The following is a 24,520-nucleotide window of genomic DNA, read 5'->3' on the forward strand; positions in this document are numbered from 1 at the left end:
GTCTTGGCATGTTCAAGGTGAAGAGGAAAGACCAATGTGAAAGGAATGATGTAGGCAAGCTAATGGTAGAGTGATTTGAGGTTAGGTAGACCAAAAAACCAATACATGGAATGCTACCAAGAACCACATTCATTGTTTTGGATTTAATCCTAAGAAAATTAGAAGAGCTACTGAAAGGTTGTAAGTAAAGAAAACATATGATGGGGCTGGGGTTATGACTCAGTGGTAGAGTGCTCGCCTAGTGTATGTGGGGCGCTGGGTTCAATCCTCAGCAACACATAAAAATAAAGAAATAAAAATAAAGATGTCCACCTACCACTAAAAACAAAAAAAAATTTTTAATGGTGAGCTGGGGAGATAGCTCAGGTCAGTAGAGTGCTTGCCTTGCAAGCACAAGGCCCTGGGTTTGATCCCCAGCATCACAAAAAAAAAAAAAAAAAGTTTTGATTAAAAATATATATTGCTACAGTCTTAATGTGGAATGATGTTGGCTCAGACTTAGAGTTGGAGAAAAATTAGTGTTTTTTAACCATACTGTGGACAGAATTTACAGAACTTTACAGTTTAATCTGGGATGAGTTTGGATCTATCCTGCCTGGAGGAAGAGATGAAGCAGCCTCTTATGGAACATAGGAGCCTTATTCAAAGCTAATTCTTGATAATGTAGTATTTCATTATGAAAAAAGCAGATAAAGGAAGATTAACTATTAGAGTATAAATCCACCAGATCAGGGGTTTTTATTTCTTGTTCACTACTATATCTCCAGTACCTGGAATAGTGCCTAACACAAAGTAGGCACTACATAAGTATTAATGGAATGAATACATAAGCCCCAGTGCAATACAGAGGCTAAGTTGCCTTGCCCAAGACTGATTTCAAAAGAAAATTTTAGATTGAACTCTTCCACCAACTCCTCACATTAACTCTCCAAGACGACAATGAGATGAAACTTCTTTTTTCAAAGCTGGAAAGTTTATGATTAAATTAAATAGCTGCTATGCAATGAATGTTTGCCCCACCCCCCATCACCACAAATTCAAATGTTAAACCTAAACCCGGTGTGATGGTGTGGAGGTGGTGCCTTCAAAAGGCAATTTGGGAGATCCAAGATGGCGGTCTAGAGGGAGGCTGCTTCCTTGTCGCTCTGCAACACCGGATTCAAGCAGAGGATATCTATTTCTCGGTGAGGCAGTTTTTGCTTCTTATCGATCCCCTGCTCTTTACCCCATTTGTCTGCTGAGATCACCTGCAAGCTGCCAGCATATCGACGCCTTTTTTGAGAGCAGATTGCTCACTGTCAGGCGTCTACCATCCGCCATTTGCCTGCCTCTCGCCTGTCCATCGCCTGCCTTACCCCTATCCATCACCCAACGCTCGAGGTTCACCTCCCGATCGTCCGACAGCTGCCAGCAGATTGACCGCAGACCGCCAGTGGAGCACCAGCTGCCTGCTGCTGCCTGGAAGTTCACTGTCACAGGACCTGCAGGATCCCTCAGCCCGACCGATCACTCCCTGCCTCTGGGGCCCTCACATCAACTGACTGCTCCCTGCCGCCAGGACCCCCAGACCAACTGACTGTGCCCTATCACCGGGAACCCAGACCAACTGATTGCACCCGGCCTCCTGGATCCCACAACCACACCAAATACACCCGACCTCCAGGACCACTGCCGGACCAACTGCATCCTGTCTCCAGGACCTCCAGCTGCCCACATCCACCCCTGAGCTGCAGCTCCCCATTTGCCAACACATTTGGAAGCCAGAGCAGCCAACATGGATAATCCTGGAAGCCGTAGCTCCAATCTTCAGGTGGGGCAAATCCCATCTTGCGACGCCTGCTGGATGCTTGAAGCCCATTGTCAGGTACCTCTCATACATCAGGAGGTTTCATTAGTATAAGACTGTTATACAGTAGATTTTCTTTTTTCTACTTTTTAAAAAAAAATATTTAAGTTTTTATTTCTTTACATTTCTTGCTTTCTTTTCCTTCTGTTTACCTGTTCCCTCAGAGTCACTTTCTCCCTTATTTTCATGATGTTATTGTCCCCATAGGGGCTATTTGGTCTAGGATTGCATAGTGTCTGATTTGGGTACTGCTAATATTGATCTCCCCTTAAAGAAAGGGTTTTGGAAACCTATAGGGCCACTATAAGCCTATAGGAGGAAATCTGCAATACCGCAGATCTGCAGCACTAGAGGGGAAGATACATGAACAACATGAAAAACAAGGGAAGAAAATGATGCAAACAAATCTAGATTCTATAGTAATAGAATCCAATGACAGTATGTTAGAAGAAATGTCAGAAAAGGACTTCAGATTATACATGATTAAGATGATTTGTGAAGCAAAGGATGAGATAAGAGACCAAATGCAGGCAATGAATGATAATACCAATAAGCTGAAAGAGCACCTGCAGGAAGCAAAAGATCATTTCAAAAAAGAGATAGAGATTCTCAAAAAAAAAACAAACGGAAATCCTTGAAATGAAGGAGACAATAAACCAAATAAAAAACTCAATGGAAAGCATCACCAACAGACTAGACCACTTGGAAGACAGAACCTCAGACAATGAAGACAGAATATTTAATCTTGAAAATAAAGTCACCCAAACAGAGAAGATGGTAAGAAATCATGGATCTCCAAGAACTATGGGACATCATGAAAAGACCAAATTTAAGAATTATTGGAATTGAGGAAGGCACAGAGATACAAACCAAAGGAATGAATAATCTATTCAATGAAATAATATCAGAAAATTTCCCAAACCTGAAGAATGAAATGGAAAATCAAATACAAGAGGCTTACAGAACACCAAATGCACAGAATCACAACAGATCCACACCAAGGCACATTATAATGAAAATGCCTAACATTCAAAATAAAGATAGGATTTTGAAGGCCGCGAGAGAAAAGCATCAGATTACATATAGGGGGAAACCAATACGGATAGCAACCGACTTCTCAACCCAGACTCTAAAAGCTAGAAGGGCCTGGACCAACATATTTCAAGCTCTGAAAGAACATGGTTACCAACCAAGAATCCTATACCCAGCAAAACTAACCTTCAGATTTGAAGATGAAATAAAATCCTTCCATGATAAACAAAAGTTAAAAGAATTTACAAATAGAAAGCCTGCACTACAGAATGTTCTCAGCAAAATATTCCATGAGGAGGAAATGAAAAACAACAATATAGGTCAGCAAAGGGAGGAACTACCTTAGAGAAAAACCACTCAACGGAGAAACCAAGCCAACTTAAAAACCAAAAATAAGCCAAATGACTGGGAATACAAATCATTTCTCAACAATAACCCTGAATGTTAATGGCCTAAACTCATCAATCAAAAGACATAGACTGGCAGAATGGATTAAAAAGAAAGACCCAACAATATGCTACCTGGAAGAGACTCATCTCATAGAAAAAGACATCCACAGACTAAAGGTGAAAGGATGGGAAAAAACCTACCACACACATGGACCCAGTAAAAAAGCAGGCGTTTCCATCCTTATATCAGATAAAGTGGACTTCAAGCCAAAGTTAGTCAGAAGGGATAAAGAAGGACATATCATACTGCTTAAGCGAACCATAAATCAGGAAGACATAACAATAGTAAATATTTATGCCCCAAACAATGGTGCATCCCTGTATATCAAACAAATCCTCAATTTCAAGAATCACATAGACCTCAACACAATAATTCTGGGTGACTTTAACACACAGCTGTCACCACTAGATAGATCTTCCAAACAAAATCTAACCAAAGAAACCATGGAACTCAATAACACAATCAATAACCTAGACTTAATAGACATATATAGAATATTCCATCCATCAATGAGCGGATACACTTTCTTCTCAGCACATGGAACCTTCTCAAAAATAGACCATATGTTATGCCACAAAGCAGCCCTTAGGAAATGCAAAAAAATAGAGATACTGCCTTGTGTTCTATCAGATCATAATGAACTGAGAGTAGAAATCAATGACAAAGTAAAAAAAGGAAATTACTCCAACACTTGGAGACTAAATAATATGCTATTGAATGAAACATGGATAACACAAAACATCAGGGAGGAGATTAAAAAATTCTTAGAGGTCAATGAGAATGATGATACAACATATCAAAATCTCTGGGACACTAAGAAAGCGGTACTAAGAGGAAAATTCATTGCATGGAGCACATTCCAGAAAAGAATGAAAAGTCAACAATTAAATGACCTAACATTACAGCTCAAAGCCCTAGAAAAAGAAGAACAGAATAACAGCAAAAGTAGTAGAAGACAGGAAATAATTAAAATCAGAGCTGAAATCAATGAAATTGAAACAAAAGAAACTATTCAAAAAGTTGACATAACAAAAAGTTGGTTCTTTGAGAGAGTAAACAAAATAGGTGAACCCTTAGCCACACTAACAAAGAGGAGAGAGAAGACTCAAATTACTAAAATACATGATGCAAAAGGAAATATCACAACAGACACCACTGAGATACAGAACATAATGAGAAGCTACTTTGAAAATCTGTATTCAACAAAATAGAAACTACCAAAGACATTGACAAATTTCTAGAGACATATGCTCCTCCCAAACTGAACCAGGAGGACATACACGATTTAAACAGATCAATATCAAGCAATGAAATAGAAGAAGCCATTAAAAATCTACCATCCAAGAAAAGCCCAGGGCCAGACGGATTCTCAGCCAAGTTCTATAAGACCTTCAAAGAAGAACTCATTCCAATACTTCTCAAAGTATTCCAGGAAATAGAAAAGGAGGGTACCCTACCGAACTCATTCTATGAAGCTAATATCACCCTCATACCCAAACCAGGAAAAGACACATCAAGGAAAGAAAATTTTAGACCAATATCCTTGATGAATATAGATGCTAAGATCCTTAACAAAATATTGGCAAACCGTATCCAAAAACATATTAAGAAAATTGTGCACCACGATCAAGTGGGGTTCATTCCTGGAATGCAAGGATGGTTTAACATCCGTAAATCAATCAACGTAATCCATCATGTCAGTAGACTTAAGGATAAGAATCATATGGTTATTTCAATTGACGCAGAAAAAGCATTTGACAATATACAACACCCCTTCATGCTCAAAACACTAGAAAAAATAGGGATAGTAGGAACATACCTGAATGTTGTAAAGGCTATTTATGCTAAGCCCATGGCCAACATCATTCTTAATGGAGAAAAACTGAAACCATTCCCTTTAAGAACGGGAACAAGACAGGGATGTCCTCTTTCACCACTTCTATTCAACATTGTCCTAGAAACTAGCCAGAGCAATTAGACAGACTAAAGAAATTAAAGGGATACGAATAGGAAAAGAGGAACTTAAGCTGTCACTATTTGCTGATGACATGATTCTATATTTAGAGGATCCAAAAACCTCCTCCAGAAAACTTCTAGACCTCATCAATGAATTCAGCAAAATAGCAGGCTATAAAATCAACACGCATAAATCTAAAGCATTTTTATACACAAGCGATGAAACAGCTGAAAGGGAAATGAGGAAAACAACTCCATTTGCAATAGCCTCAAAAAAAAAAAAAAATACTTGGGAATCAATCTAACCAAAGCGGTAAAAGTCTCTGCAATGAAAATTACAAAACACTGAAGAAAGAAATTAAGGAAGACCTTAGAAGATGGAAAGATCTCCCATGTTCTCGGATAGGCAGAATTAATATTGTCAAAATGGCCATACTACCAAAAGTGCTATACAGATTCAATGCAATTCCAATTAAAATCCCAATGATGTACCTCACAGAAATAGAGCAAGCAATCATGAAATTCATCTGGAAGAATAAGAAACCCAGAATAGCGAAAGCAATCCTTAGCAGGAAGAATGAAACGGGTTATTGCAATACCAGAACTTCAACTATACTACAAAGCAATAGTAACAAAAACAGCATGGTATTGGCACCAAAATCGACAGGTAGATCAATGGTACAGAATAGAGGACACGGACACAAACCCAAATAAATACAATTTTCTCATACTAGACAAAGGTGCCAAAAATATGCAATGGAGAAAAGATAGCCTCTTCAACAAATGGTGCTGGGAGAATTGGAAATCCATATGCAACAGAATGAAACTAAACCCCTATCTCTCACCCTGCACAAAACTCAACTCACAATGGATCAAGGACCTTGAAATCAGACCAGAGACCCTGCGTCTTATAGAAGAAAAAGTAGGTCCAAATCTTCACCTTGTTGGCTTAGGATCAGACTTCCTTAACAGGACTCCCATAGCACAAGAAATAAAAGCAAGAATCAATAACTGGGATAGGTTCAAACTAAATAGCTTTCTCTCAGCAAAGGAAACTATCAGCAATGCGAAGAGAGAGCCTACAGAGTGGGAGAATATCTTTGCCTCTCATACTTCAGATAGAGCACTAATTTCCAGAATATATAAAGAACTCAAAAAACTCTACACTAAGAATATAAATAACCCAATCAACAAATGGACTAAGGAAATGAATAGACACTTCACAGAAGAAGATGTACAAGCAATCAACAGATATATGAAAAAATGTTCAACATCTTTAGTAATAAGAGAAATGCCAATCAAAACTACACTAAGATTCCATCTCACCCCAATTAGAATGGCGATTATCAAGAACACAAGCAACAATAGGTGTTGGCGAGGATGTGGGGAAAAAGGTACACTCATACATTGCTGGTGGGACTGCAAATTAGTGCAGCCACTCTGGAAAGCAGTGTGGAGATTCCTTAGAAATCTAAGGGAAAAGAGGAGGTGGGAGGGGTGGGAGGGGTGGGAGGGGTGGGGGGGGAAGGAAAAAAATAATGCAATGAATCAAACATCATTACTCTATGTAAATTTATGAATATGCAAATGGTATGCTGTTACTCCATGTACAAACAGAAACAATATGTATCCCATTTGTTTACAATAAAAATAAATTTTTAAAAAAAGGCAATTTGGTCATGTGGGCAGAGCCCTCATAAATGGAATAGCACCTGTATTAATCCATTTTCAGTTGCAAACATAGAGTGGATAAGTTATAAAGAAAACAGGTTTATTAGGGCTCATAGTTATCCAAGTTCAAGGCCATATCTGTTGATGACCTTCTTGCTAGTAGAGTCCTAAGGTGGTGCAGTGTCAACTAACAACAGACGGGGAGCTCATGTCTGTGTATCTTCTGTTCTCTCTCCTCCTATCAGGCCAGAAATACTTATGGAGACTCCAGTCTTATGACTTTATCTAATCTAATCACCTTGCAAAGGCCTTACCTCTAAATACCAAGGTCTGATAAGTTTCTACCCTCTTGATACCTCTCAATGGAAATTAAACTTCAACATGAATTTCGGAGGGAACAAACCACAGGGATACCCTTAGAGATCCCAGAGAGTTCCTTCACCCTCCATCTACTATGTCAGGACACAGGGAGAGACGGCCATGTGTGGGCCTGTTAAGGCTCCCTGCAGACACCAAATCTTCATATGCCATGATCTTGGACTTCCAGCCCTAGAACTGTGAGAAATAAATGTTTGTTGTTTATGAGCCATTCAGTCTATGGTGTTTTTGATATAGTAGCCTGAATGGACTAAAATATTAACCAAGTAGTCTATAAAAAGAGAGATGGAGAAAGTGATTGCATGTCTGGGGGAAGCTTGGCTGGGACTAAGAAAAAGTCTTCACAACCTAGTGGTTATGTAAGAACCCAATACTGGAAACCACAGTCAGTCTGAGTGTTATAGTCAGCTTTTTTGTTTCTGGGACTGAAAGACCTGACTAGAACAACTGTAGAGGTAGAAAAGTCTATTTAGGGGCTCACAGTTTCATAGGTCTTAGTCCACAGAAGTCTGGCACTATTCCTCAGGGCTCAAGGTGAGGCTGAGCAACATAGCGGGAGAATGTGGCACAGGGAAACAGCTCACATCATGATCAGGAAGCAGAGAGAGAGGTCTCTGCTTGCCAGATACAAATATGTACCCAAAGCCACACCTAATTCCCTCTTCTTCTAGCCACACCCTACCACTTAAATTACCACTCAATTAATCCCTATCAGGGGATTAATTCGATTGTGTTAAGACTCTCACAACCCAATCATTTCTCCTCTGAACCTTCTTGCATTGTCTCACACATGATATTTTGGGGGACACCTCACATCCAAACCATAACACTGTGTCTCTGGGTTTGTATGCTGAATGGTTTAAAGCCACCAAGTAAATGAGAATTCACACATCTATAAAACATACAGATCCCCTCACCAATAAGACCCAAGAACAAAAGCTTTTATGACTATAGCCATCTTCCAGATATCCTAAACTGAATTTTTCAAGTTTAAATTGAATTTAAATTGAATCCACCAGTAAGCTCTCTCAGAGTTCATCTGGCATGAATGGGTCTACAAAAGAGGCTGGCAAACTGTTGTGTATATGACTAATTGACCTACAACCTGTTATTTATTTTTTAGCAGCTTTAGTGATATATAATTCACATACTACACAATTCACCCTTTTAAAGTATAGAGTTCAATAGTTTTTACTATGTTCACTGACTTGGGCAACCATCACAATCAATTTTGTATTTTCATGCCACATACCCGCAGAATCCTTACACCCATTTTCAGTTATTCCACTGTCCCCACAATCTGCTCAGCCCTAGCTAATCTACTTTGTATCTTGATAGATTTGTCCATTCTGTTCATTTCATATAAATGAAATTATATAATAAGTGATCTTTGTGATGCTTCTTTCACTTAGCATGGTTTTTTGATTCTCCATGTTGTAGCACATCAATGTGTCATTTCTTTTTTGTAGCCAAATAATATTCCACTATATATTCCACTATATATTTCACATTTACTTTACCCATTCATCAGTTGATAGACCTGTAGGTTATTACCACTTTGGGAGTTATTAGGAATAACATTGCTGTGAATACTCATGTCCAGGTTTTTGTTTGACAATGTTTCCATTTCTCTTTAATATATACCTAGGAGTAGAATTGCTAGTGCATATGATAACTCTGTTTAACTGTTTGAGGAGCTTCCAAACTTTTTCTGAGGTAGCTGTGACATTTTATATTCCCATGAGTAATATATGAAGGTTATAATTTCTTCTTATTCTAGCCAACATTTTTTATTATCCACATTTTTTAATTACAGTCATCCAAGATGAGAATTTGTATCTCATTACAGTTTGGATCCTAAATGTCCCCCAAGAGTCCATGTGTTATAGGCTTGGTCCTCACAGTGGTGCTATTAGACGGTGGTGGAGGGCCTAGTGAGAGACCTTTTTTTTTAATCCTCTAATGAGAGATCTTTAGGTTACTGGGAACATGCCCTTGAAAGGGATTGTGAGACCCCCCCAGCACCCTTCTCACTCTTGCTTTCTGGCAATGAGGTGAGCAGTTTACTCAGACACATACTTCCTCCGTGATGTGTTGTCTTACCACAAACCCAAAGCAATGAGACCAACTGGTCATGGACTGGAACCTCCAAAACTATGAGCCAAAATAAACCATTTTTATAAATTTAATTATACCAAGTATTTTGTTACAGTAACAAAATTTACTAACACACTTGTGGGTTCTTTTTGGTTTTTGCAGTGCTAGGGATTGAACTCAGGACCTTGTGCACACAAAAGTGCTCTACTATTGAACTATACCCCCAACCCTGCAATTTTTGTTTTGCATTTTCCTAACCTATTTCTATACCACTTGAAAACTAAGAAATCTTTTTACAATTTTTTAATTATTGGCAAAAAAAAGTGTTTCATGACACATGAAAATTATCTGAAATTTAAATTTCAGTGACTATAAATAAAATTTTATCAGAAAACAGCTATATCCACTTGTGGGGGTCCTCTCTGCCACTTCCTGTGTGGATGAGAAAAGGGTTAACTGCTGGAGGAGGATGTTGGCGGTTTTCACTCAATTACCCAATAAACTTTTCTACTTAATAAACACACAAGAGCCAATATTCTTTTTAAATGAGAGGGGGCATGACGGGTCTGGCCATACCAGCTCTGGCCTCTTACAACTCACCCAACTCTCTTTCATTTATAGACACACAGGTAAAGGAGGCCAGGACCAGGAGGAGCTTCTTCTGTGATGGACAGGCTAGGGTAGAGTTAGGGGAACCATTCTCTTAAGGGGGGAAATTTCAGGAGACAGGGAACCACTCCCAAGCAGCGCCACATACTTCTTGGCAGTTCCTAGCCAGGCCTCTGTGTCCCATGGCTCAACCTAGTCTGAGCCTAAATAAGAATGGCTTCCTACATCCGTTCATTTTGAATCTTCTTTAGTTGCTTTTTTTGCTACAGTGACAGAGTTGAGTAGTAGCAGCAGAGCCCATACTGCCTGCAAAGCTTAAAATATTTACTAACTTGCAAAAGTTTACCAATCCCTGTTCTATAGTATAGATGGATGCGACTACAAGGATCTGGGATAGAAAGAAAGAAATGTGACTGCCCAGTGGAAATGTTTTTTGTTTTTTGTTTTGTTTTTTTCCCCTATAAAAACAATGTGAGCAAACAGAGCAAGGGAGAAAATCAAGATGTTATGGAACTTAGATAGATCACCACATTTTGACCTGAACTATTATAAAATCCTTCCAACTCTGAGCTCTTCCTGTGCTGCAAATCTTAATCTACTGCTCTGATCATATTGTCTTATTCATCAAAAACCTTCAGTGGTCCCTTCCTTCTACTGCAAACCTCTCATCCAGGACCACTTAGCTAGGATGATGCATGATTTGACCTTATCTTACCACTCTAGTTGCTTCCCAGCACTCATCTGCAGTAGAACAGACACCTAACCCTGAATTTCAGGATTCTGTGTTTTTGTTCATACCTTCTCTTCCACTTGGAATGTAATATTTTTGTCTTCTCTAAAGTATAGACACATTTTATTGTTACTGTGAAATATTTCAAGCATACAGAGAAGTACAGAGACTAATATAGAAATATCTATGAACTCACCACCAAGCTCTGTCAAATCTTACAATTTTTCCATGGTGCTTTAGTTTTTAAAAATATCACAGACTTTAATATTTCTTAAAAACCTCCTCAAATACCAAATCTTCTGAGTAGGTCTCCTTGATCTGTTCAGTCAGAGTTAAACTGTTCTTCCTGTGGTTTCTTGTAACACTTTCTTTGTATCTATAACATCTGACTTGCTCTGCTCTTGCATGTTTTCTACAAGTGTTCTTTACTGAAGCCAAACCCTTATCCTGGAGCAGCAGAGTGGCAGCTCCAGCAGACTGGAACATGGGCAAAGAGTAAGGGCTAAGGCCAAGCAGAGCCCACCATGCCGGTATGGACCTGCAGCAAGCCAGAGCCTGTCAACCTGTCATGCAGAGGCAGCCCAGCTGGTCCAGTGCAGATGCCTGCTCCACATAGCACAGTGTTCCAGAACTCCACTAGCATTCCTATCCATGATGACCTCAACTTCTGCCTCCCTTACAAGCAGGCAGGAAAGTGGAAATGGGCCAGACCTAAATGGGATTGCGGGGCTAACTAATAGCATTGGTACTTTTCCAAGCCTTGATTAGCATAAATTTGAACCAGTTGGGTTGGAACTTTTCCAAATCCTGATTAGCATACCTTTGGATCAATAGCATTGGTACTTTCCAAACCCTGATTAGCAAAAATTTAGGCCAATAGTGTTGACTCACTTGCTATATATAACCCTAGATTAGCACACAAGGGGCAACTCCTCTTGGGACCCCTCTCACCCTTTGGGAATTCTGTTTCTATTCCCCCTTGAATAAGTCCTACTCTTACACTCACTCATCCTCATTTGTGGGTTTCATTTTTCAAATTCGCAAGACAAGAACCCAGAAAGAAGAAATTGGCAGTGGTCTCCTATGCAACACTGGATGGCATAGCCTGCCTATCATTAAGAGCTGCAACATATTTCTCAGCTGCAGAGGCCTGCAGTTTATGCAGACCTCACCCACCAACAAAAGTGGAGAATCTAGTTTAACCTCAAACTCAGGTTTCATTACCATGATCATTCCCATAGAATAGTGCAAAAATAATTTTAGATAATCCAAGGAAAGACATTTAAATGTTTTTTAAAGTTTTATTTATAAATATACATTGGAAGTATGTACACACATATACTTAATATATTTCTAAAACAAATTCTGGGATTTCCCAGATATTCTTTAGGAAAAAGATAAAGTAGATCTAGATATTAGAAAAAATATTGAGTAAATATATTGAGTGAAGAATAGAGATGATATGACAAAAATTTGAAGGTTGTGCTCAAGTAATGGCACATAGAAAAATTTAGCTTACTAAAATGCAAATCCTTGCCAACAGACCCAGTTTTATTTATTTTTGTATCCTGCAAGCATTCAACAAAGTCAGAATAGATGTTTATTGAATTGAATTGATTTCTCTCTAGGGCAGTAAGACCTTTGGAAATCATGAAAGTTCCCAAACCTTGTGACTGACAACTTTTAAATATTTTCCATCCACTGAATGCCAGTGCCAGGGACAGATGGTGCATTTCCCCCTCTTTCTTCCCTGCCCATTATGACAAGTTGCCCCAGTTTGGAGCTTGATAAATACAAAATAATACTAATAATAGTCATCCTCTGAAGGAATGAGGACTCAATATTGCCAGAATGCTCACATTAGTTTTGCTCCAACAAACCAGTCTTAGCATATTTCAGTTTGTGAACCACTTGGATTCTTGGATTTGGTCCAGTTTACACACCCACACACAGATACACACCCACACAGTTTTTCTCATAAATCTTTATACATTTTTTAGAGAAATCTTTCTTGATCTCCTTAAAAATCACTGTTTCATGCCATCTTCTCATTGTTGTTCACACTGAGCCATCTGAAGTCATGCTGGCAACTGATTTGGTCTTGAGACTTGGCATTGAGGAGTCATTTTGTTGTGTAGCAACCCCTATCTTCAATGTCAGCCAAATTATGTCATATGGTTACAAAACTGCTGCACTATATTCCAGCTTTTGTCAGTAAATGTGACCCTTTCAGAGGTTGTTTATGTGTTCTCAGATATTAGAGGAACCTAACTGCAAAAAAACTTTCAATTTATTTTCTTATTTAGATCCTGCATTTTGAGGGATGTTTTGGAGACACATGGAGTAGGGGGAATCATTTAGGTCTCTGAGCCACAAAAAAGAGATCAGAACAATATTTCTGAAGTTTGTATTGACCCGCAAAGCATCTCTCAGTTTGGTATAGATGTGCTTCCTGAGGGAGAGCTATGAAATTTCTATAAATGACATTTTATTCTCTATTTCTTATTTCCTACTGCTATGACACAGGTATTTCCTGATATTAAAACCCTAGGTCAGCTGGGTAATTCCAGCTACTCAGGAAGCTAAGGAAGAGGGTCATGAGTTCAAGGCCAACCTGGGCAACTTAGCAAGACTTAGTCAAAAAAAAAGAAAATTCCTAGGACAGGACTGGTTATAACCAGAGTGTATAATCTTATACTTTATACCCAAATCAGGACATTTTGGAAATTTGAAAAGAAGTGCTGGGGGGAAAAAAAGGCATAAATCAAGGCCCATATAGGCAAATCATGGTGTTAGGTCACTATATATAAAACACTTGAGTTCATATCTTCTATGGCCAAAGCCTTCAAATTAGGATCTGTAGATTTCAGCTTGAAAGTCTGCGAGGTTAATCTGAAAATTAAACTTTTATTTTCATTGCAGTGAAATGCCTGTGATTTAAGTGCCTCTGTTTTCATTGTTTACATTGGTCTATTATTTGTCCTTACATGGGAAAACTTTAATTGTCCTTGGTCCAGACAGAAAACAGGTAAAACTGACACAGTGAAATGTTCAAGAGAAGTGAGTCAAAGACTTGCAGTGGTCTGAAAAAGTGCAACATGATAGCAGGATGCTGAATTCAAGAATCCATATTACAGCATTCTGTCATATTCACTTTACAAGAGACAGTTTCAGCAACACATCATTTATTACATTGACATTAATTTGCATTTAATTGCAAAAACTTAAATTATAAATTTGGTTTTATAATAGCATAAGGAGTTTTCTTACATCCAGATTTATGTTAGTACATATTTTAAAAGAATGAGAGAAAAATCATTTTAAAGGTTTGCTTGAATTTTAAGAATCCACATTGCTGTGATAGTAAAAGCATAGCAACAAATGCAACAATAGAAAAGTAAAATGACATCAAACTAAAAAGCTTCCACACAACAAAACACTAAAATGGAAAGACAACCACTGAATGGGAGAAAAGATACAAGAAAATAAACACACAGTTCAAAAGCGAGAAAAAAAAAAAATCAGAACAGTCAAAAGACCTCAATAGACATTATCCCAAAAAAGTCATATAAATGACCAATAGGTATCTGAAAAGATACCCAACATCACTAATCATTAGAAACGTAAAAATCACAATGAGATCTCTCTTTATACTGCTAGCTTAGCATTTATCAACATGATAAAATAATGGTGTAACTATTATAGAAAATAATGGAGGTTCCTCAAAGAAGTTGAACTACCATATGACCCAACAATACCACTTCTGGGTATGGATCCAAAAGAATTGAAAAGGGGTTTTGAGAATACATTTGTATTCCCCTGTTCAGTACAGCATTATTTACAGTGGTTAAGATGTAGCAACACCTGAATGTCCATGATTGAAAGAGTAAATAAAGAAAATATGATATGCAAATACAATGAAATTGTATTCAATCTTAAAAGAGAAGGAATTTCTGTTATATTCTCCAACATAGATTTTGAAGACAATGTGCTAAGTGAAATAAGCCAGTCAAAAAATGACAAATATTACAGGATTCCACTATATAAAGTATCTAAAATAATCAAACTCAGAAGCAAAATGTAGAATAAGAATGCCAGGGACTGAGGAAATTAGTTACTACTCATTGGTTAAAGGGTTTCAGTCATGTAAAATAAAAAGTTCTGGCACATGATAGGATGCATACGGTTAAAAATAGTATATACATAAAACATTGAGGGTAAATCTCATGTTATTTTAAAATTTTATTGTATATATTTAAGATATTCAGCATGATGTTATAAGACATGATATATAAACCACATATAAAGAAAATATATATACAAATACATGTATATATGTGTGTATATATATAGTAAAATAGTTTCTACAAATATGTGTGTGTAAATGGTTATGACTGGATCAAATTAACATATCCAGTATTTTTTTTACACTTAAAAAAATTAATATTCCATGGTTAGACCATAATTTTGCCTTTTCTTCTCTAATACAACTATGCCCTCTGGTGGTTATAGTTTCTAATAGAAGTAAAATGTTCCCTCTCCAAATTCATTTGTAGGTCAGCAGTGTGGAACAGGATAAATCCCCTGTAGAAACAGTGTTATACATAATGGCATATATTCCAGAACAGCCCACGCAAACCCATATAAATAGTATTGATACTAGCACCATATGGTTGATTTACACCGCCCTTTTCCCTCTTCCACTGTCTTTCCTTTTTGGTAAAACAAAAACAATAGCCATACACAGTTACTACTACCGCCACAGACTACTCTGATTCCATTACCACCAGAAGTAGAAAGAAGAGAGGAGAGAAGAGGTTCGGGGTTTCGTCAGACCTGTTTGGAAACCCTACACCCATCGTTGGCCTTCAAGGGAGTGGACCACCTTAAGGGAGACTTAAAGGTCTTCTTTGCCTCTTTCAGAATCCTGGAGCAAATATTAGCAAATCTTGTTTTCATCTTTCTTGCCCTGTACAGAGACAAAAATCACCTTCCAAGAAGGCAACAAAAAAGGAAGTAGAGGCCAGGGATGCAGGTGAGGAAAGAGGAGAGAAACGCTTCAACCCAAGGTCTCTCCATACCCAGAAATGTCTCAGATTTACAACCAAAAAACCTCTAAAGACTATTTCTTCCCAGCTCCATAAAACTTTCCCTATCAGCTTTGCCTAGGGCTGGGGAAGAAAGAAGGATTGCAAAAAAGGAGCAATCCTAGCCTACTTGGTGCACATCACATAAAATCATCCCCTGATTACCTAACATGGTCAGCTGTTACTGTGTTTTCTAATTCTTAGGACCCCTCTTCTCAGTAAGAGACAGTGATGACATGGACCCCACTGTGTCTAAACAGATATTTTTAAAATGAAGTCCCATCTTAAAGAGACTAGAAAAACTGTGGAAGGTTATCAAATCTGTTCAAAGTGATAAAAAAAAATCTATATCATGATTTTAGCAATATGGGAAAAAACATAAACAAGTAAAACACTTGGATTGATTACGGTGGCCTGATGGTGGTGTGAATTATTTAATTTGGAATTACCCTAACATTGCTATAAATATACTTTTAATAATTGTTATTGACTGTTTTGTTTATTGTTGTATAATAAATGATCCCAAGACTTGCAGGCATAAGACAACCCTTTATCATACTCACAATTCTTTGGATTGTCTAAACAGTTCTATGGGATCTTTAGCTTGGGGGTCTTTCACACATTTGCTATGAAAAGGCAGCTGGTCCTGGTGCTTCTCTGTGTGATCTCGCTCTGCACATGGTGTCAAACCTACGGTGGCTCACACTCCAAGGGGGAAAAGCAAAAACTGTTTAGAAGTCCTAGAACTTTACTTCCTCCACATGCTCTTGGTCAGAGTGTTCTAGACCAGCCCAAATGAAAGGGGAGGGGGTGGCATTGTTGAGATATCTTCTGAGATCAACTGTTACGTTAACTTTTAAAAAATTTTTTTTAGTTGTAGATGGACACAATATCTTTTACTTATGTATTTTTATATGGTGCTGAGAATTGAATCTACTGCCTTACACATACCGGGCAGGTGCTCCACCACTGAACCACAATCGCAGCCCCTACATTGACTTTTTAAAAACAATTATAATGAAATATTAAGCCAGTAATTCTCCATCTGATTAGTGTTTCTTTAATCTATTCATTTATTCAATGTAGTGCTTCATGCAGGCACTATTCTAGGTGTTCGGGAATCAGGACATATTAAAAGGTGATGTATGTGAGTGGGAGGCTACTTCAGAGTGCTCGCAGAAGACCTCTTTTAAGTGACATTTCACGATTTGGAGGAAAGGCATTTGCTACTATAAATTTCCACAGTCTGAAAAAGCTTGGGGTTCATTTGAAGGCATGGCATAGAAGCCAATATGTTTGGAGAATAACCAGTAAGGAGAAGAATGGTTTGGTCACAGAGATAGTCAGTAGTCCAGGTCATGAAAGTCCTTGGTAAGGACTTTGGATTTAATGCTGTGAGGTAGAAAGCATACAAAGATTTTTGTTATTGTTTTGTTTTTGTAGTACTAGTGATTGAACCCAGGGGTACTCCACCATTGAGTCAATACAAAGGTTTCGGGTAGAAATTTTATTGATTCTCTAATTCAAAATATCACTCCCATTTTAAAGAATGGATTGTAGGAGTCAAGGATAAGAGCAGAGTTACTAAATAAGCTATTAGAGTAGGTGATGACGGTTTAAGCTAGAGTGATAGCCAAGATTATGGAAAACCAGCAGGTCAGGAATATATTTTGAAGAGACTGCTAATAAGTACTTCAGATGGATTATATTTATGGGATGAATAGAATGGAAAAAACAAATCTCTCAGGTATCTCTTGAGCAGTGAATTAAATAGAAGGGGAAGAAGATTGGTTGAAGAACAGACTTTTATTGTTGAGTAAGGCAATCAAGAAAATTAAGAATACCATTTTAGTCAAATGTGGAATCTAGGGAGGAAAGGACATGAAAGGAGAAGGGAGACTAAGAGAAGAGGAAGAGGACCAACAGGAAGGGGTAATGAAGGGCGGAAACGATCAAAGTATGTTATGTGCATGTACAAATATGCCATAATGAAACCCACTGTTCTGTATAACTAATATGTCCTTAAAAAAATCTGTTTTGAACATGTTTACATATAGTTTGCCTATGCAGTAACTTATAACTAAATGATTTGACTTGATTTGTGGTTTATCCAAATCTGTGCAAGAATAAGTAATGTTATAGCAAAGTGCTATCCTACCTGGGAAATTAGAATAAATTGTCTACATTAAAATACAAGGGCATTAAGTAAGTTAGTGTTTCTGTTAATGTAATAGCTACCATTTATTGAGCAGTTTCTATTTGTTTAAGCCATATGGGATTGCAGATCTCAGCAGTATTGGACCAGAAAATGGCAATGTCATATATTTCATCCTACTTTAAACTATCCACAAAACTAGATGTTTATATTAAAATTAATATTCATAAAAACTCTGAAGATAGGCATTTTATTATTGCATAATTGGTTATACAGAGGCTCTGAGTTATGAGAAGTAGGTAGGTAGGCAAGACTCAAAACAAGGTCTTACATAGCATTTGTACTCATCCACAAAATTACAGTAGTCAGATTTCTAATCAAGAAATCACACTGCCTCCTTAAAATGGGAAAAGCTTCAGATCCAAAAGACACAGATATACCAACGCAAAAGTGTTGACTGGATGGAGAATTGCGGTTTCCTTCCGGTAGAGAGGCAAATTCAAGTTGACCTTACAAGCCTGTACTGCATTTATAAGTAAATACAGCAACCAAAGAGAAATCAATGGCTTAACACTATTATGGGTTCCTCAATATTTTCTATCAAATTCATCTCTTTAAAAAATTTCCAGTTTCTTTTCCATATTTATCATTAAGCCTCTCTACTCTGCAAAATGTGTTAAATATAAAACAAGTGGTTCTAGACTCAGAAAAGCAAAAGAGAACACCAGTGGTTGGAGCATATCAGCAGTTAACAAGTTTAATTACTCTCATCAACTGCTTTATAGCTCATTTATTAATGTAATCATAAATCTTCCTGTCACAATTAAAGACAGCATTAGCAAGGAGTAAGATTCAATATGGAAATGTACAAAATACATGTTTTTGGTTTTGTTTTTATTTGTTTTGTTTTATTTTTTGGTACTGGGGATTGAACCCAGGGTCACTTTACCACTGAGCTACATCCCTAGCCCTTTTTATTTTTTATTTTGAGACAGGGTCTCACTAAGCAGAAGAAATTGCCAGTTAAATCACACTCCTACTAACACAAAGTTGAATTTTTAATATTCAAATGAATCTTGTCTCCAATGCTATATAGGCCAGGAGTTCTTTGATTGTAGTGACTGGTCTCTCGAGTAGACCCAAAAAAGGGGCAGTACTTATTAGTCTCTAAATTCTCAGCCACCTTTGGTATATTTTAATAATAAGAATAAATACTAAGCTGGACTCAGTGGCACACACCTGTAATCCTAATGGCTTAGGAGGCTGAGGATCACAAATTCAAAGCCAACCTCAGCAACTTAGTGTAGGTCCTAAGCAACTTAGTGAGACACTGTCTCAAAATAAAAAAAATAAATAAAAAAGGTGGCTTAGTAGTATCACAACCCTGGATTTGATTCCCAGTACAAAAAAAAAAAAAAAAAGAATACTATTTACTGAGTTCTTACTACATGTGAGACACTATAATTAGTGCTTCACCAACAACTTTTCAGTCAAGTCTCATAACTCTTTGCAGTAGGTTGTATTATTATGTTTTAACTGATTTTTGGAGATGACATATCTTCCCAATGTTCACATCAGGTGCAGAGCTGGGATTTAAACTCATCTATTTTAGCTTCAAAATCAATACTCTTTAAGTTACACATACAAATTGTGTATGTGCGTGTACTTTCAAAAATACTTTTTAAAAAAACATTTTTAGTTGTAGATGAACACAATACCATTTATTTTTTGTTTGTTTATCTGTTTATGTGGTGCTGAGAATCAAACCTAGTGCCTCTACCACTGAGTCACAACTCCAGCCCTCAAAAATACTTTTTAAAGAATGACTTTATGACGTTTGCTGGCAAATGGATGGAACTGGAGACTATCATACTAAGTGAAATAAACCAATCCCACAAAACCAAAGGCCAAATGTTCTGACTAATATGCAGATGCTAATGAACAATAAGGGGTGGAGTGGAGGTGGGGAGAATAGAAGTTCATTGGATTAGACAAAGGGGAGTGATGAAGGGAAGGGAGTGGGGATGGGAATAGGAAAGACGCAGAATGAACCAGACATAACTCTCCTATGTTCGTATATGAATACATGTCCAGTGAAACACCACATCGTGTACAACCACAAGAATGGGATACTCAGTAGAATAAGTTATACTCTGTGCATATATAATATGTCAAAATACACTGTACTGTCATGTATATCTAAAACGAAAAAATAAACTTAAAAGAATACGTTTCTATTGTCTTTGTGGCAATAGGGGTGGCAAATGACTACACTCATATCATTAAGGTCTTCAAAGGATCTAGAATCTTGAACCCAGCCTGAAAACTAGCTCTGTATGCTTGCCTTTCTGGCGACATTTGCATTCTTAAAAATATATTTATGTGATTTCCATATTCAAGTTTTTTTGTGCTTGAGGTCAATGTTAAGTTAAAATATTAAATGTGTCTGATCACAACAGAAATGGCTTATTAGGTGATTTTCTTGCATTTGGCAACAATGCAAACAAAACTCACAAGCACAACAGAAATATGGAAGAATAACCCTTTAAAGTTATTAAAATTCATGGTTCCTGGGGCTGGGGTTGTAGCCCAGTACAGCACTTGCCTTGCATATGTGGGGCACTGGGTTCAATCCTTAACACCACATTAAAAATAAAGGTATATGTCTATCTAAACCTAAATTTTTTTTTTTTTTTAATTCTGGTTCCTTCCCGCTTCTCTGACTCTCAAATGAATACACATGAATCATACAGAGTAAACTGAAGAAAATCAAGGTGACAAATCCAACCATTAGCTCTCAAAAAAGCCACTGACTTTAGCCCTACATGGAAAAATTCAGATACATTCTGACAGAACTTTTGTCACCAGAAATTAGACAAAGTATGATTCCAGTGGGAGAGGAGCTGCATAGCAGCAGGACAGCACATGGGAGAGAAACTCCAGGCCCTCAGCAGAGTGCACTACTACCACCCCAGGTAGAAGCACCCTACTAGCCAGGGCATTTCTAGAAGATGAAGCAGACTTGAGTTGATCCTCTTGGTGGTGTCCTGTGGGTTCCACCATTCACCAATATACCATTTGTCTAGTTTACAGTGATGCATGCTGGTGTCCTAAGAATCTTGTCATAGTCCTCTGACTGACCATCTCTTGGGAATAATCCTTCATCTAGCAGCCCGGGATGCTCATCTTGCTCTCTTTCCAGCCCCCAAAGTAGATGCCTTGGACTCCTTATTGGGTGAGAGGGAGAAGACTTGGAAACTTTGTGGGACGATGTTGGTGACACAAAGAAAGCAGGATTATTTGGAATCGCTGTGGTATCTACTGAGCCAGGATGGCAGAGGAAAACACTACCCCATTTTAGAGTGTCAAAAATTGTTTTGCAGAGAATGTTAGAGCTGGAAGGGAACTTAGCATCCAGCTCCACCCTTCCACATATCAGAAGGAAGCCCAGAAAGAAGTGGGTAAGACCTGGAAAGAGGACTGAACTTGCTTGAAGTAAAATCTTTTTTTTTGTTGTTTTTTTTTTTTTTTTGGCTTAGAACCAGGAATAAGATATCCTAATATTTTTCCTCTTACTTTTTGCAAAACTTGCATTATTAAGACATTTTTAAAAGTCACACTATAATCATCACATAGAAACAAACAAAAGTAACAGATAATTTGTAAACAAAATAATATACAAAAAATAATTTACCATTATTTTTGAAAGTAACATTATACCAGTCTTAGTTTTAAGTCAGTACTTCATTTATGTTTAAATTTTTTTGAAAAATCTTATAATTCTGCCGTTATGCATTAAATACTGGCCTAAAAACAATACAAACATATAAGAGCTTATAAATGATGGGAACCTGTATTGCTGGCAGTTTAAGTCATTTCTGTAGGGACAGCCTACAGGGTGTCCACGATGTGAGGCCACAGCTGACACTGCTAAGAGCAGGAACGTGCATCTTTGATGCATCTGAGAGGCAGAATAATGTATAAACTTTCATCCTTATCTGCTGACCAGCCTCTCAGCATAGAAATTTTAAAAACTAACAGCATATGTGTGTGTACAATTTTCACATAAAGTCTTATGTTCAGAGCAGGTCTATTTTTACATAGACTGTATAGAAAGCTATGTAAATGTTAAATCTAAGAAATGCCTTGGAAATCAGTAAAAAACAATACAAATGTTATGTCTATGAAATTTGAAATTGTAGAATAGTTTATTTAAATATTGCAGAACATTAGTGATAAGAATCTGCTAAAAGTTCTCAACAAATTTTGTAACTATACTTATACTATACAACGAAGGCAAATCTAGCTGGGAACTTTTGGTGGTGGGTATGTACTGGGGATTGAACATGAGTCAATCCCCAGCCCTTTTAAAATATATATTTTATTTAGAGACAGGGTCTCACAGAGTTGCTTAGTGCCTTACCAAGTTGCTGAGGCTGGCTTTGAATTCAAAATCCTCCTGCCTCAGCCTCCTGAGCTACTGGGATTACAAGTGAGAGCTACTGCGCCTGGCTCTTTTTATTTATTTATTTATTTGTTTATTTGTTTATTTGTTTATTTATTTATTTATTTTTGGTGCCAGGGATTGATCCCAGGGTTGCTTAATCACTGAGCAATATCCCTAGCACTTTATTTATTTATTTATTTTATTTTGAGATAAGAGTCTCACTAAGTTGCTTTGGGACTTGCTAAATTGCTGAGGCTGGCCTTGAACTAGTGATCCTCCTGCGTCAGCCTCTCAAACTACTGGGATTACAGGCAAGCACTACCACACCCAGCTGGGAACTCTTTCTTTGGAGCTGAATTTGTCTCTAATCCTTCCTCAAATCACGATAAATTCAGTGGAGAGCCCAGTTCCTAAGTTCTTAGAAGTCAAAATTCCATAGCTCACAATGACACCAAAGTTAAGTATTTGTTGGATTAGTTTACAGCCATAAGAATACTAAAGAGGGCTGGGGACATAGCTCAGTTGGCAGTGTGTTTGCCTTGCATGCACAAGGCCCTGGGATCAATCCCCAGCACCACAAAAAAAGAATAACAAAGACCTTTTTAAAAATGGTTGTGGGAAATAACAGAATGAATCAAACAACATTACTCTATGTAAATTTATGATTACACAAATGGTATGCCTTTACGCCATATACAGAGAAACAGCATGTATCCCATTTGTTTACAATAAAAAAAAAATTGGTTGTGGGAGAGCCATTATTGCTCATGGATAATTTCTCTTCACAGACACTCTATGGGACTGCTCAGATTCACCCAACGTACCTAAAGTAGAGTGGCAGAATGCATTTGGTTTTATTAAAGAAAGTCCATGCTTCTTTACCCTTGACAAATGAGGGACTTATATTCTGTGCAGCTGTGCCTGTGTTCTCCTGCTCATTCTTCCAAAAATACTTTTGCCACTAGTTTTTACAGGTGGAAAAGGAGGGTGTCATCCTATTGCTCAACATTTCTCTAATGACCACTCTGTAGTTTATACTCTGTACAGTTTTTCATTATATATTTCAATGGCTCCACACCAATTATTCTCCCTGAGCTTCTGTTCCCTTTGTAGTTTTTCATGTCTTCAGAAACTTCTCTTTTTGGAGAAACACTAGTTTTAAGAACCATTTTATTTATGTCAGAGTGGGTGCGGACAATTTTTAGTTTTTTATCTTATTTTTCTAACATAAACCTCAGGACCTCTTAGGTATTGATATAACTTTTAGATAAAATCTTTGTTTAGGGGGCTCAAGAATAGTAAGATGAAATAAATAAATAAAAATGTTTCTCATAGATATCCACTCCCAATTAATATTTTATATTCTTATCAACATTTTACACATTGTTTCTTTTCAACCAATTTCAGAACTTCATGAAAAAGTTGAGTGGTTGGCTGAGTAATAGGGTAACACAATGGGAGCCTCTTTTCCAAGGCTGGCATATGAATGAAGTACCTGCAAATCACAGAAAGAAACAAAATAGAGAACTTTAAGAACATGAATTTTCTTAATGGTCACATTCATTCCAGGTGGTGCCAGGTTGTGGGTGTGTGCATCTGAGCCTCAAGATTCAGTCAACATTTAAAGGCCCCCAACCTGCCCCATTTGTGACCTAGAAAACCTCTGATACGCGTGCCTTTCAACTTACTGAAACACTTTACTTTAGCAAAGGAAATTAATTTCATTAATAATGTATCAGTCATCAAAGGATGAATAAGGAAGCCAGAGGACGAGTTGAGGCACCTGCTTCTTGGTTTCTCAGGCAATGTGCAATGGGGAGTTGAAATCAAAGTGCCAAGCTGTGGAGACTGCTAGGGCAAAGTCAAGAAAAAAAAGAGGGCTTATTCCACAACCTCAGTATAGGAAAGCTGTGAAAGAGTCGAAAGTGAGAAGGTCTCCCCTGGGATGGCTAACAAGAATGGCTGTCGACCCCAAGAGCACATTAGGATCACCTGGAGAGCTTTTTAAAATGTCAGTGCTCACGCCCAAGCCCAGAAAATTGAAACAGACTTTCTACATGGG

At 37.6% G+C, this 24,520-nt stretch overlaps 1 protein-coding gene across 2 annotated transcripts in view; it reads right to left on the reverse strand.

Annotated features, from left to right (window-relative positions):
• Positions 1-23,200: 23,200 nt before the first annotated feature.
• Positions 23,201-24,520, reverse strand: part of LOC306660935 (uncharacterized protein C12orf56) — a 91,955-nt gene continuing 90,635 nt past the window's right edge. For both annotated transcript variants that reach the window (XM_079139682.1, XM_079139681.1), the window contains exon 13: positions 23,201-23,953. In XM_079139682.1, the coding sequence (XP_078995808.1) occupies positions 23,827-23,953 (127 nt within the window). In that variant the 3' untranslated portion in view covers positions 23,201-23,826. The remainder of the gene's footprint in view (positions 23,954-24,520) is intronic.

The sequence above is a fragment of the Sciurus vulgaris genome (assembly GCF_902686455.1).
Source record: "Sciurus vulgaris genome assembly, chromosome: 5".
Taxonomy (NCBI): Eukaryota; Metazoa; Chordata; class Mammalia; order Rodentia; family Sciuridae; genus Sciurus; species Sciurus vulgaris.